Source organism: Corythoichthys intestinalis, chromosome 14 (assembly GCF_030265065.1).
Source record: "Corythoichthys intestinalis isolate RoL2023-P3 chromosome 14, ASM3026506v1, whole genome shotgun sequence".
Taxonomy (NCBI): Eukaryota; Metazoa; Chordata; class Actinopteri; order Syngnathiformes; family Syngnathidae; genus Corythoichthys; species Corythoichthys intestinalis.
In genome coordinates this window covers 3,862,472-3,877,945 of record NC_080408.1, presented here as the reverse complement: position 1 = coordinate 3,877,945, position 15,474 = coordinate 3,862,472, and the positions used below count along the sequence as shown (strand labels likewise).

Below are 15,474 nucleotides of genomic sequence, written 5' to 3'. Positions count from 1 at the left end.
TCTTTTAAGAACTACATGTCTTTCTATCCGTGGAACCCTTTAAACGTCGTGGGATCCGCCCACCCACCTTGCGTGCATGTCATTATTGAAGCTTCGTCAAGTAATTACGTCACCAACGTCCCAGTGGGTGGTCCTGTTTGAAAGTGCCGAAGTTGAAGTTCACTCTCGTTTTTACTTGAAGTCAATAGACCTAGTAAAACGGGAAATAATGTCATTTGAGTTTTAGTTTATTTTCCCTCATAAATAAACATTAATAAGCTGCATGTTATGTCCATATTTCTATAATTTCTTTTCCTTTTTCAAAATCGAACGCACCACGAAAAACAACATACCCCAGGAGCCATTGTGAGGTCACGTAGGACGGACGTAAAATGAACATTTTTTAATAAATTGCCGAGAGAGGCGCCACCTAAGGAGAGGGAGGTGAGGTAGCGAGCGACGGCCGGTCGGATTGAGCGAGAGCTTTTGAAACGTGCAGAACAAATCGAAAACTAAATTTAGCGCAAGCTAAAGCATCATTTCATCCAACAGCCTTGGGGCATGGTCTAAAGCTAACCCTGTTCATAACTACAACCTCAGACACGCCCCCGTTTTTACAATTTCCATGTTGATATTTTCAAAGCTAGCTAGCCAACTAGCGGCTGACCCACCCACTGCTTCTTCTTGGTCTGGGAGACGAGCTGCTTGTGCTGTGCCACCAGCTTCTTGACCTCGTCCACCAGCTCCTCTTTGCACTTGTCCTTCACCTGCTTGCATTTGCGGTCCATCTCGGCCTGAGCGCCGCTCAGCGCTTTGCTGACCGCCTGCTGCTTCTCCTCCTCCATCTCACCGCGGAGCTGACAAAACAGACAAGGCCGCAGGAAATGACATCAAATGCCCAAAAATGAAACCCATTGGCAGTGAATCCGACTTCAAACGGATTGGACTTATACTAGTGTAAAACTCATTGAAATTCCCAGCTGTTTATTAGTTGTTTTGCAGACCTTCTCCAGAGCTTCCCGGACGACGCGCTCCGTCTCGCGTTTGTTGTCGGCCTTCATCATCTCCTTGACGTCGTTAAAGACCTTGGTGTACTTCTCGTGACACATGTTCTGGCAGGCGGCGGCGTCCGAGCTGGTCTGAGTGGCGCGGTGGAGCGTGCGGGGTGACCCGCCGCCGGCCTTCTTGGTCTGCGTCGACACCGACTGCTTCTCGGGCACCGGTGGCGGGCAGGACACCGCGATCTCCTGGCTTGAGCTCACCGCCTCCATCTCGGGCTCGGGGTCCTAAAGGGACATAAAAGAGGTTGCGGTGACTACATGTACGCCACAAGGATTGCTCTTAATGATTTCTTGATGATGAGGTGTGGAGTGGCGTGTCCAAACCTACGCTGGCTTCTTCTTTGAGCTCCACCTGTTGACTCCGGCGGCTTTTCTTGGCTTTGGGCTCCTGGCTACTTTTCATCTGCAACAAAGAAAGCACGTGACGTCAAACTCAATTTGTCAAATGGCAACTGCTTTAACCCACTGTCCTGCTCTAAACAAACACTTAAAGTGCTATATAAGAAGCCACGTCTTTATCATCACTGTAATATTTTGTCCAAATAACCGATTCTGAATTGGGAACAGGGCCGTGTACCTCATCTTTTTTTCCTTTTTTTTTTCAACCTGTCCTGTTCAGCTGCTTGACAAGGAGAATTGAGATCTAAGTGTCCGATTGGTCTGAACAGTTTTAATGTTTCACATGGGAGTATGACATTCAACGTACCTCGTTTATTCGTAGAAAGCAGTGAACGGGAAGGGGTTATGGGAGCACAGAAGAAAAGAAGGAGAGAGAGACAGACGTAGCACAAACAAGAACAAGAAATTCATTGAACGCCTACACTAACTATGAATATGTTGGTGCTATCAGTTAGCTAGTTGTTTTTCCGGTTGACAACATTTGGGGGCCCTGATGACCAAGGAAAGAGGGGGCGGAAAGAAAGTCTGAAAGAAAAGTGATTGGGAAGGGTGGAGGGTACACAAATCAGCCATGTAGTATAGAACCCAGTATTTGTGTGAATCCCTTGTGAGTGCGAGTATGATGGCATCCTATTCTACGCTGTCTCATCGCTAATCCTGACACTGAGCTTTTCTACTTGAGTGTGTCTAATTTCACGTCATGCGTGAGTCCCATCTAACATGAGATAGTCCGGCAGACAAGTGGAGATGCTGCGTGGGTACCGCCCCAGGGCCATGGGCCTTCCCCAGCCAATCCAGAGAGTGGGGGGGTGAGCCAGAACAGCCCATCCCTTCTCCCGCAGTCCATCAAAAGGGCCATTGTCACCCCCATGGATACAGGGTGGTCCCCCGCGCCCCCATCAACCGGCCTTCAGGGATGGGGTAAGGGGATGCGCCGCCCACCCGGCCCACGACCGATAGCCGCGGCCCCCCAACCGGCACGGCACATCGCGGCACTACGAACAGCCCACCACGCCCAGGGCAAGGCAGGATCCCCAATCGGAGCAGGCGGCACCCAGTTGACCCACCGGCAACCAGCCAGCGACCCGCATCGGAGTGCAGGGCGGACACCGAGGCAGAAAAGACAGGGGAAGGCAGAAGCAGGAGAACACAGAGAAGCCGCCGCGGGGCAACACGAGAACGGAGCCCCGAACACCCCCCGCCCACAGTGTATGCATTAAAATAGGCGAGCCCGGCATGGGGCAGTGGGACCGTCACGTGGAGATTCTACCCAGCCGCCCGTCCCACCACCCCTCACTGGAGTATGTGATGCGTAAGTGGGTCCCACACTTTTCTTTATGGCGTGGCTCCCGAGGTGGGGCCTTCTCTTCACCTGGGCCGCTGGTTGCGGGGGTGGGGTCAAGGCTCTGGTCCCATGCCGGCTTCTCGGCACTTTCCTGCTTCCACCTTCCCCTCTCTCTTCTCTACTCTGGTGTCCCTCCTTGCGCCCCAGCGCAGGACGCTGGCTGAGTGCCAGTTTATCAGTGGGGTGTCGCCCCAGGCCTTGCGGACCGTGGGGGTCCCGCGATTTGTGTGCGTTGGTGGTGGGGCGGGCGTGGAGGCCGGTGGCGCGTCATCCCTCATCCCTTCCCTGAAGGACGATCAATGGGGGCACAGATGGTCTGGGGGGACCACCCAGGGTCCTGGGGGGATAGCGGTGGCCCCCTTGCCGGAGCTGTAGGAGGAAGGATGGGCCGTGCTGGCTAACCCCCGATTGGCTGAGGAGGGGCCGTAGACCTGGGCCGGCACCCGCGCAGCATTTCCACTTGTCTGCATCACATGCCTGATGGGATCACTCCCAGGATTAGCGATCAGGCAGCATAGAATAGAATGTCCACATATCCTCCTTTACGAGTGATTCACATAAAAATGGGTTCTACACCTCACATTGCTGATTTTTGTACGCTCCGCCCCGCCTCATCACATTTCTTTTTGACTCTCCTCTCTGCCTTCCTTTTCATCAGGCATCTGATTATTGTGGGGAAAATACGGTAATTTATTCCACTGACAGCGCTAGATATTCATTCATTCACTCCCTCCCAGTCGAAATGAATGGACCCCTCCTAACCCAAATGAACTGGTCGTCTAGCGCCGTCAATGGCTCTGAAAAAATAAACATTCATAGCCTATCCTCCTAGCTTAAATGAATTAGACATGGATCAGTGCAGTGAATGAGTTAATCCATCAAACATGACACCGACCTGCCGTACTTGCTCGTTGCTGGTGGACGAAATGCCCGACTCTGCTTCTTCGCTCCTCTCCGTCCGCTTTGACGCTTGCGTCCTCTCCGATGCATCTGACACGTGCGCTTTTTCCGTCTTGTCCGTTCGCTGGTTGGCGTCCTTCTGGAACTTGCGCGGGCCGGGGCCGTGACTCTGCCCGCTGTCCCCATCGTCCTCGTCCTCGGGGTCGCAGTCTTCCTCCAGCTTGGTTTTCCAGAATCGACCTTCCTTGAAGAAGCGCTGGTAGACCTCCAGTTCGTCGCAGGCTTTCTTCCAGCCATTGCTGCGCTTCACCTGCAGCTGCTGGACGCTCACCTTGATGTCCTGGATGTTGTCGGACGGAATCCACGCCCTGATGAACACCGTACACATGCGACTTGGTCATCTTAAATAGGATCGAGGAAAAGATTTTACTACAGGTAAATGGGTCGTCCCCTAAATCGAAAATTTTTTGATACTGCCAATATCAAAAATCCAAAATTAAATGTTATTTTTGTCCATTGTTGGTCATTAATTTCTACCAACCCAAAAATACTTCGAGTTGCCCCATACTTAACAGGAAGTGACCCAAAATGTACAGGGCATGACCTGGGAATAACCCAAAATCACCAGACAGTGACCCAAAATCAAGAGGAAGTGGCCCAAAATTAGCAGAAAGTGACCGATGACTCGGGAGTAGGGCTGCAGCTAGAGCTGGGAATCTTTGGGCACCTAACGATTCGATTACGATTACGATTCAGAGGCTCCGATTCGATTATAAAACGATTCTTGATGCACCCCCCCCCCCCTTTTTTTTTTTTAATTAAATGTTTTGTACATTAATTCCAAAATTGTACTATTTCAGTATCAAGTTAACATATAGCAGTAAACAAATATACAAAAATAACAGTAAATAAAAAACTCCAGTCCCCATTCTGTAACAGCAGCTTTAAACGACATTCAATTAATTTAATGTTGTGAATCAACTGTTAAAGTTGTTAAAATTGCTCCCGTTATTCCATAATTTCCCTTTTGTCTACTTTCGACATGTGAAAGTTTTAAAACTATTTTAAAGATAGATTCAAGTCAATATTTTACCGATTTAGGAGTATTTTAGATAAAAAGTTAATTAGGTTTGCTTGGAAGATTCGCTACAACAGCCTTGCAGGGAAGTGTACTGCTTTAAGATGGCGGCCGTTTACTAACGGCTGCATCTAGCTTTTTGTAGATGTGCTGCTCACGCTACCGAATCAATGGTCCATCTAGTCCTATATAAATGATATCTACCATTACATTATGTGGATGACGTACTTTGTAGCAGCTTTTCGGCAGCAGTCAGGTATGTTGTTGTGTTTTTTTTATCTCGTGGCATGAGTTGAGCTAGAGCCGTGAGTTGAGCATTGGCATTACCCGAGGGGCCGGGTAATGAGAAGCATGATGTTTAGCTACTCTCGCTGCGTTCTTCCTCGTTGCGCCCCGAAGACCGCGCGGCGCGCTGAGTGTGTTGTACTTCCGCTTTACTTGGCATATTTAAATAATCGGAATTTGGATGTTTGTGAATCGTTCTCGAATCTTCCACGGCCGAATCGCGAATAATCTAAGAATCGGAAATTTTGCACATCTCTAGCTGCAGCTATCGAATATTTTAGTAATCGAGTAATCGAATGAAAATTCTATCGATTAATCGAGTGATCGGATAAAACTTTTTTTTTTTTTTTTGGGGGTAAAGAGCAATTATATATACACATGAGAAAAAAAAGACATTTAATCCAATATTAAACCATTTTCAGTCAATCAATGTCTTTATTTTCAATGCCAACAATTTGCATGTCAGATGAGACTAGAATTTTTTTTTTTACTGCTTTCACTCAAAAAACTTCTAGATCTTATAAAAACAACAACATATTTCTTACCTAAAAATATAATTACGCTTGATACCACACATCAATTGAAAGCTATGTGTTTTGCCCACGTGTTTCAATTGAATTTCCATTTGTGTCAAGCTATTTTTAAGTTCTAGTTAAGTTTTAAGTTACCGTAATTTTCGCACTAAAAGCCGCTACTTTTTTCCTTCATTTTGATACCTGTGGCTTATCGTCCAGTGCCGCTTATTTGTTGATATTTTTAGGTAACACTTTATTTGACAGCGGTGTCATAAGACTGTCATAAGATCATCAAAATTATGAAATGACACTATCATGGACATTACTGAATGCTTATGTCATTAAGTGTCATTTGGCAAATTATGCCACTAACTCAATTTTTGTCCATCTTGGATCTTTTGCATCCATTCAAAAGTGAGATCATTTGCCGGATAACACTTAATGACATCTGTTATAAGCATTCATGAATACTCAGGACAGGGACATGTCAATTATGATTGTGTAATGACAGTCTTATGGCACCACTGTCAAATAAAGTGTTAGTAAATATCATAACTAGCAATTGATGAAACAATTGGAACAGTAACTGAAGAAATATTTAGCACAAAACATGATTTTTGATTGTTATTTACATCTGTAGCGCTGCAATGCATGCTAAGAGGCATGTTGGATGACAACAGTCAACAGCAGGTGGCAGCAGAGGTTGACTGTCTCCCCCAAAGGAGCAGTGATGGCCAAATGAAGCTTCTTGAAGCAATAAAGCTTAGCAGTAATTGGTTCAAAGTTTAATTGATGGTTCATTTGGTCTTATGACAGTCAGTCATATGATGCCGCTGTCAAAAAGGGTTGTACCGGTTAATATCTTTTGGTGTAAATATCCCATGATACAGTGAGGACAGCTGCGGCTTATAGTCCAGTGCGGCTTATCTATGAACAAATGCCGTTTTTGTGCCAAATTTGGTGGGCTGCGGCTTATAGTCAGGTGCGCCTTATAGTGCGAAAATTAGGGTAGTCTAAACTGTAAGTACTGATAGGATTTTGAGTTTTTGCAGTGTTCAAAATAAATGTATGATACCTACTGTTTGGAGCACATTAGGTACCAGTGCTACTTGGTGTTTTATTCAGCAATGACAACTGAGCTAAAACTGACAGTTAGCTTTATTATGTTTTAATTTTACACCCTCATCACTCTACAGTGCTTGAATAAAGCCTGTATGTAAGACACGTTAGGCACGCATCGACAGTGGTCATAATCAATAGAAACCTAGCCCTCCGAAGGGCTAACGTTACGTGAGCGAGTGACAGAAACGTTATATTTATTAGCGCTGAGAAATCTACTGCTTAAAGATGGCGGCTATTTACTAACGCTACCCAGACGTGGCCGAGTCCGTCATTTCGCATCTAGTTCTAAATGCATGCTATATCTATGAGACGCCTCGGACAGTACCTGCTACCACACTAGCATCATGCGGGCTTACGTCGGCGTACTTTGTAGCGGCTGTCGGCTGCAGTAAAAAAAAATTTTTTTTAAATTGCTTCTTCCTCTACGCACGTGACGTCAGCGCGTTGTCCCGCATTAAAAGTAGTCCGGGCAAAACGTGATGCTTAGAGCTGGCAAAATTAAACGATTCCTTGAGGTGAATAAAATTACTCGGATCAGTTTTTAAACTCGAGTTACTCGAGTTGCTCGAGTATTCGTTTCAGCTCTACTCAGGAGTGACCCCGAAATGCCCTAGAATCAAAAGGATTTGATCCAGAATGTAAAGAAGTGATCAAAAATCAACAGAATGTGATCCAAAACACTACAAAGTGTCCAGTGAACAGGAAGATACCCAGTAATTCTCTAGAATCAACAGGAAATGATCCAAAATGTACAGGAAGTGACCAAAAATCAACTGATTGTGACCCAAAATCACTAGGAAGTGGCTAGGAAATTCCTCAAATTCAGCATGAAGTGACCAGCGAACTGGATGTGACCCAGTAATTCTCTAGAATCAATAGGAAATGATTCAAAATTTACAGGAAGTGACCTCAAACTAACTCATAATCTCCTCTGAGTTAATAATTGGACGTCTAAGTGCCGTAAATGGCAGCAAATGAGTTAAAAAATTAAAATGCAAACCCAAAAATATTCTCAATCAAAATCTAATTTACCCCAGGGCAACAATTTTCTGGTGACCTGTCATTGTGCAAAAAAACAAAAACAAAAAACAAAAAAAAACAACTAGGCCTGAATGGGCCCTCGCAGTTTGGCGCAACTTGTACGTCACGCAACTCGGACGGCACGCACACAGGGTAGGAGCAGATTGTCCTCCTCTCATCATCTCATGAGAACCTAACTTGCTCGAAACCCGCCTCTTTTTTGGGAGATTAGAAATACATTCACACACCTAGGAGGAAAAAAACCCAAATAACACCAGTCCGTGGTGCAAAAAAGGTTGGGGACCACTGCCCTACAGGACCCTTTTAGGGTACGACTCTCACCAAGCACAGGAAGTTTGGCGCAGATATGTTGTATGTCTGCCAAGTTATGACGGTTCAAAATTTATGTCGAGACGAAATGGCAGCGGTCAATTTCACTTTCCTGTTCGGACCCCTCTACTTCAACCAAACCTCAATATTTTTCACCAGGCACCGGAACACATATCTTAAGGCTTCCCCGCCCAGGTCAGGCAAGTGAATGAAAATTCAACATTTTGAAAACTTAAGATCGCATATGTCTTAAGATCGATACTAAAGATCACAGAACACTCCGCTCTCAGAATGCAGGTCTACTGGTACAGTGCCTTGCAAAAGTATTCGGCCCCCTTGAATCTTGCAACCTTTCGCCACATTTCAGGCTTCAAACATAAAGATATGAAATTTAATTTTTTTGTCAAGAATCAACAACAAGTGGGACACAATCGTGAAGTGGAACAACATTTATTGGACAATTTAAACTTTTTTTAACAAATGAAAAACTGAAAAGTGGGGCGTGCAATATTATTCGGCCCCTTTACTTTCAGTGCAGCAAACTCACTCCAGAAGTTCAGTGAGGATCTCTGAATGATCCAATGTTGTCCTAAATGACCGATGATGATAAATAGAATCCACCTGTGTGTAATCAAGTCTCCGTATAAATGCACCTGCTCTGTGATAGTCTCAGGGTTCTGTTTAAAGTGCAGAGAGCATTATGAAAACCAAGGAACACACCAGGCAGGTCCGAGATACTGTCGTGGAGAAGTTTACAGCCGGATTTGGATACAAAAAGATTTCCCAAGCTTTAAACATCTCAAGGAGCACTGTGCAAGCCATCATATTGAAATGGAAGGAGCATCAGACCACTGCAAATCCACCAAGACCTGGCCGTCCCTCCAAACTTTCTTCTCAAACAACGAGAAAACTGATCAGAGATGCAGCCAAGAGGCCCATGATCACTCTGGATGAACTGCAGAGATCTACAGCTGAGGTGGGAGAGTCTGTCCATAGGACAACAATCAGTCGTACACTGCACAAATCTGGCCTTTATGGAAGAGTGACAAGAAGAAAGCCATTTCTCAAAGATATCCATAAAAAGTCTCGTTTAAAGTTTGCCACAAGCCTCCTGGGAGACACACCAAACATGTGGAAGAAGGTGCTCTGGTCAGATGAAACCAAAATGGAACTTTTTGGCCACAATGCAAAACGATATGTTTGGCGTAAAAGCAACACAGCTCATCACCCTGAACACACCATCCCCACTGTCAAACATGGTGGTGGCAGCATCATGGTTTGGGCCTGCTTTTCTTCAGCAGGGACAGGGAAGATGGTTAAAATTGACGGGAAGATGGATGCAGCCAAATACAGGAACATTCTGGAAGAAAACCTGTTGGTATCTGCACAAGACCTGAGACTGGGACGGAGATTCATCTTCCAACAGGACAATGATCCAAAACATAAAGCCAAATCTACAATGGAATGGTTCAAAAATAAACGTATCCAGAATGGCCAAGTCAAAGTCCAGACCTGAATCCAATCGAGAATCTGTGGAAAGAGCTGAAGACTGCTGTTCACAAACACTCTCCATCCAACCTCACTGAGCTCGAGCTGTTTTGCAAGGAAGAATGGGCAAGAATGTCAGTCTCTCGATGTGCAAAACTGATAGAAACATACCCCAAGCGACTTGCAGCTGTAATTGGAGCAAAAGGTGGCGCTACAAAGTATTAACGCAAGGGGGCCGAATAATATTGCACGCCCCACTTTTCAGTTTTTTTATTTGTTAAAAAAGTTGAAATTATCCAATAAATACAGCCACTGAGTTCTATCTCATTTTCTCACTCTACCTACCACTTGTCTTACTTTATTTCTATTTTCCAATGTTAATATCTAGTTAACTAGTCTCTTCATCACTAGTCACCCGGTGTCCCCTGCTATTTTTCAGCTGCAGCCTCCCGACTATCCGGACCCCTGGCTGGATGGACGTCCTCGTTGCCACCCCCGTCTCATCTGGCTAGATGGACCTCTTCTTGTTCCTTTACTCTACTGCATCGTTACAGACTGTAACCCCGTCTGCTAATTCCCATTAGCAGTCCTGGTGCATCCTGTCTATCCGTCCTGGGAGTGGATCTCTCCTGACTGTGGTACTCCCCAAGGATTCTCATTTTCTCCCAAAGAGCTTGGAGTTTTTGGAGTTTTTCCTTGCCGACATGGAGGGTCCAAGAATGGGGGATGCCCAGGTCTTGAACTTTATTTATTCATCTTTGTTTACTTCATTTGCTGTTTCTGACTGTGTGACTGTATCATATTGCCTCTGCAAAGCCCTTTGAGACAACCTTGTTGTGATTTAGGGCTATACAAATAAAATTGAATTGCACTGAATATGTCTCAGGAACAGTCTTACCAATTTTGAGGTGGAGCAGACTTACTCCCGAGGTGCCAATGTTTTGCACCCTGTAAATCACTAAAAATTTCACATTCGATCCAAAATACGTGATTTCCTATTGGGTTTTGAATATGGGTGCAAGAGACTTTTTGGAGCAGTTTTGCACAACGTATCGACTCCCCAAATTTCATCACTCTTATGTTGAAAAAAAAAAATAATAGGAGAGGAGAATTTTTGAAAAATTCAAGGGGGCGCCTCTGAGCCATTTTCTTACATTTTTTCACAACATTAAAATAAATTGTCGAAATGTACACAAAGCTGCATGTATTTGCAAATTTTGGTGAGTTTTCGAGTATGTTCAGGCTTCGAAATTGACCATTTTCATTTGCCATGAAAAAAAATAATTTTTTGCATTCCAATAGGGTTCTTGCGCCAGTCGGTGCTTGGGCCCAAAATATCTTGTATCCAGATACAAAATTTCAGTATAGATACTTCTCAATACTTCTGACAACCCTAATAGCTGTTTAACTCTTTGAGTGCCAAGCGTTTTCAGATACTACACAAACACCAACCTTTGGTGCTGGTGGCCGAAGAAACGCACGTCCACCTGATTGTCTTCCCTCTGCAGAACTTTGGCCGGCCAGTAGCCGAAACCTTTCATCTTGGCCCAAACCAAGTCATGACTCGGACTCTGTGGACAATAAAGGGTGTAAAATGACGTCCCTCGCGTAATGTGTTAAAAGTCCGGGTCACTTTCTACTCACGCAAGGGTAGCAGAACCAGTTGTCGGGGCGGGCGTTGGACAGGTAGAAACAGTTCTTACACAGTAATAACTCATTCAGCTGGAAGAGGAAGAAGACGGTAGGTGTAGGGACGTTGTCGCTTTAATCCGATCAATAGAAGTGCGTGTCTGTGTACCTCGTGACAAGTGTCGCTGAAGAGAAGACGAGCCATCTCTGCCTGGTCACTGTGAACTACAAAAACCCCCCATTAATTTCAAGAATGCTATGGCAAAATGAACACAATTACTGTATAGACCCTACCCACCGACGTCACAAAATCACGTGCTCGCTGTATGGTTCCGCCCACTTGTCCGTCATTTTGTGTCTGTATTATCAATGGTCTCAATTGATCGAGCAATTTATAATGCATTTCATGGAAGACCCGGTGCTTTCGGACGCCGTAAATTCACTTGATGCGTTGCATAAAAGGCGTTATGTGGAAAAGCTTCAGTTTATCCATTCGCCAGATCCATATTTGATGCCTAAAATCGATGTTTTTCGACCCGCTGTCTCCGCCGTATTTGCCTGACATCTGCTAGCTACCCTGATATGTACAACTATCTTGTCCACACAAAATCAGCCTATTCTCACGAAAGTTTGAAAAACTTTAAGAGCTTGGAGGCTTATAAATACTTCGTTGCTGGTTGGGTGAAACAGGTCCTCGTCCACGAAAATTCGGCAGGAATCTATCTTGTGCTTGGAAAGGTGAGTTACGAAATTTTCAATTCAAAATCTTTTGTTATTGCTAACATCCACTGTCAAGTCTAATGTATTTCATGTTGTTTGTCAATGGAGTTAGGGCTTTTAATGTTTATATGGTTTAGCGATAGCACTCTCACTACATACATGCGTGTATGTTTTTGGCGATTAGCCTAGCAATGATCTTAATTGTGGTTGTCAGCCCAAAACCCTCTAAATATATATTAAATGCATCTTACTAGATATAAAATGACTACTACATAATCTGTGGTAATCGTTTGGAGCCCAGTTTTCTCGTCGAATTGCAGCAGCCCATCTCGCTCTCTTCTCTCCGGGTCTCTCGGAATCCGGTAGAACTTCAAGTCTCTCCGTCTATCTTCTCTGTTATTGCAAGCGACCGCCACACACGCCTTCACCATTTTGATTATTAATGTTAACGAGCAGAAAAACACGTCGTAAATAGGAGGAATGTACGTAGCCGTAACAGGGAAACATGATGTGTTGACGGACAATTGGGCGGCACCAGTCAGGAGGAAGGAGTTGTGACGTCACGTGGATAGGGTCTATAGCAATTACTTATGAAATGAGACCCACCTCCATATAAGATGGCCGTGTTGTGAACGATCAGCTGGGCGTCGGCTTTGAATTCCTCAAAGTTCTTGTACTTGCCCTCCTTCAGATTCTGAGGGCCAAAGAAGAGCCGTCAACTCTGTGGACGTTCCGCTCGACGGCGGAGGCATGCGCGAGCGTCACCTCCTGGATGTTGCCCACGTCCAGCGCAGTGTGGATGAGCCGTCTGTACATGGGATGTTTGGTGTCTTTGCCTTTCTTGTTCAGGTCCACGGCCTGCCGGGACCACAAACTAGATTGAGGTTAAATGTTCTCCCTAAACCATCCATCTCCCTCAATAATGCACACATCAAAACATAATTCATAGCAAGAAAAACATATTTTGGATCATTATGTAGGCCACAATATTGATGCTTTGATGTCTGAATTCACATTTAAATAATACACTTAGAGCATTAGTGTAATGCAGGGGCGGAGCTTGGGGTGGCAGTGCTAGGGGTGCGGCGACACCCGGCCTGGGCCTCTAGGGCCGTGGTTCCCAACCTTTTCTTTCCCCAGAGATCCGTACTTTTATCCCATGTACCGTATTTAATGGACTATAAGTCGCGGTTTTTTTTCATATTTTGGCTGGGGTTGCTTATACTCAGGAGTGACTTATGTGTGAAATTATTAACACATTATGATATCATTTCACATGTTATTTTGGTGTTTTGGAGTGACACTGATGGTTTGGTAAACTTGTTAGCATGCTCTTTATGCTATAGTTATCTGAATAACTCTTAATAGCTATGGCCGCGTTCGTGTTCTGCCTTTGGCAATGTGTTTTCAATTGTATTATTGACTTTTTTATATTGAAATGCAGGCTTTTAGTTTGTGGCGCTTTCACGCCCACATGGGGGTGCACTCGCACTTGTTTACGTGAAGAAGAGCGCTCACACGCCAGAAGAAGACGGACAGCTGCGTAGCTGTGAGTGAGTGGGCGAGTTAGCGAGAGAGAAAAACGGCGATCAATCGGGTCCGATCACGTCATTTTCAAAGTATCGGAATCGGCAAAATAATATCGGACATGCCTTTTTTTAATATACCCAAATTTTCACACTATAAGGCGCACCTGACTATAAGCCGCCACCCACAAAAATTGGCATGAAAACGGCATTTGTTCATAGATAAGCCACACTGGACTATAAGCCACAGCTGTCCTCACTGTATTATGGGATATTAACACCAAAAGATATTAACCGGTAATACTTCATTTGACAGCAAAATCAAATGACTTTCATAAGACCAAATGAACCCCAATGAAGCTTTGAACCACTTGGTTGCAAAGCTTCATTGCTTCACGAAGCTTCATTGGGTCATCACTGCTCCCTTGGGCGAGAGTCAACCTCTGCTACCACCTGCGGTCAAACACTGTTGTTGTCCAACATGCCTCCTAGCATGCATTGCAGCGCGACAGATGCAAATAACTATCAAAATTCATGCTCTGTGCTAATTATTTCTTCAATTACTGTTCCAGTTGTTTCATTATTGCTAGTTATGGTATTTGGCAACACTATATTTGACAGTGGCACCATAAGACTGTCATTAGACAATGATAATTATGATACGACACTGTCATGAGCATTTATGAATGCTTATAACTGATGTCATTGTGTGTTATCTGGCAAATTATCTCACTTTTGGATGTAAAAATTCAAGCTGGACATAAATGGAGTCAGTGACATCATTTGCCAGATGACATTTAATGACATAAGCATTCAGTAATGCCCATGACATTGTCAGGTCATAATTATGATGGTCATATGACAGTCTTATGACACCGCTGTCAAATAAAGTGTTGCATTTTACCGAAATAAATCAACAAATAAGCCGCACTGGACTATAAGCCGCAGGATTCAAAATGAAGGAAAAAAGTAGCGGCTTATAGTCCGACAATTACGATATATATATATACATATTAATCTTTTTTTTTATTAAATCGTTTTCTAATTGTATTTAACGTTACAGACAAAATGTCTTGCACTCATCCAGAGTCTTTAGTTTTGGCTTAAAGTAGGGCTATCAAATTTATCGTGTTAATGGCGGTAATTAATTTTTTTCAAAATTAATCACGTTAAACTATTTAACACAATTAACGCATGCGCAGCACGACCCACTCACGCATTGTCGCGTTCAATCTATAATGGCGCCGTTTTACCTATATATAGAGCTAAATGCAGCGTAAAATGAGTAGAGTGAATTTTGGCAGTCTTTGGAGCCTTTTGTTAGTTGGCTAAAGCCTTAAAATCCCTCTCTCAATAATTGGAAGTATCGTAGGAAGCAATGTGGGGAAGAAAGGTAGTAGTTGATCTTTTTCTTAACACACTATGTTATTTCCCAACGTAGAGAAGATACATCAATTGGTGCCACTACGCACAGTCATGGTTGCACTTCCCATCATGCATTTGGGCAGAACAGTTAAATGGCTACAGTATCATTTACTGAAAGCTCAACAAATACACTAGATGGCAATATTTAGTCACAATATACAAAGTCACATTTATCCTTTAAGAATTACAAGTCTTTCTATCCGTGGATCCCTCTCACAGAAAGAATGTTAATAATCTTAATGCCATCTTGTTGATTTATTGTTATAACAAACAAATACAGTACTTATGTACCGTATGTTGAATGTATATATCCATCTTGTGTCTTATCTTTCCATTCCAACAATTTACAGAAAAATATGGCATATTTTATAAATGGTTTGAATTGCGATTAATTACGATTAATTAATTTTTAAGCTGTAATTAACTCGATTAAAAATATTAATCGTTTGACAGCCCTAATATTTACGTAAAATAGATGCTAACTGCACGCTTTTTTTTTGCTTTTAACCAAGAATCGAGACTGTTTTAAAGAATTCAGGGATTTAAGGATTTTCAACGAAAACAGCTCTTTGTCTGTGATTCCACTCGGTCAGCTTTGACTGCTTTGCCAACAATGCAGGCCACCTTTTTATCGGCCCTGCGTCCCGTCAAT

At 43.9% G+C, this 15,474-nt stretch overlaps 1 protein-coding gene across 2 annotated transcripts in view; it reads right to left on the bottom strand.

Moving 5' to 3' along the window:
- The window catches only part of zmynd11 (zinc finger, MYND-type containing 11), a 40,205-nt gene that overhangs the window by 6,024 nt on the left and 18,707 nt on the right, over positions 1–15,474 (bottom strand). For both annotated transcript variants that reach the window (XM_057857801.1, XM_057857802.1), the window contains exons 7-15: positions 12,637–12,729; positions 12,478–12,565; positions 11,321–11,376; positions 11,167–11,244; positions 10,975–11,093; positions 3,680–4,052; positions 1,369–1,443; positions 984–1,265; positions 651–836 (exon numbers count right to left, since the gene is read on the bottom strand). In XM_057857801.1, the coding sequence (XP_057713784.1) occupies positions 651–836; positions 984–1,265; positions 1,369–1,443; positions 3,680–4,052; positions 10,975–11,093; positions 11,167–11,244; positions 11,321–11,376; positions 12,478–12,565; positions 12,637–12,729 (1,350 nt within the window). The remainder of the gene's footprint in view (positions 1–650; positions 837–983; positions 1,266–1,368; positions 1,444–3,679; positions 4,053–10,974; positions 11,094–11,166; positions 11,245–11,320; positions 11,377–12,477; positions 12,566–12,636; positions 12,730–15,474) is intronic.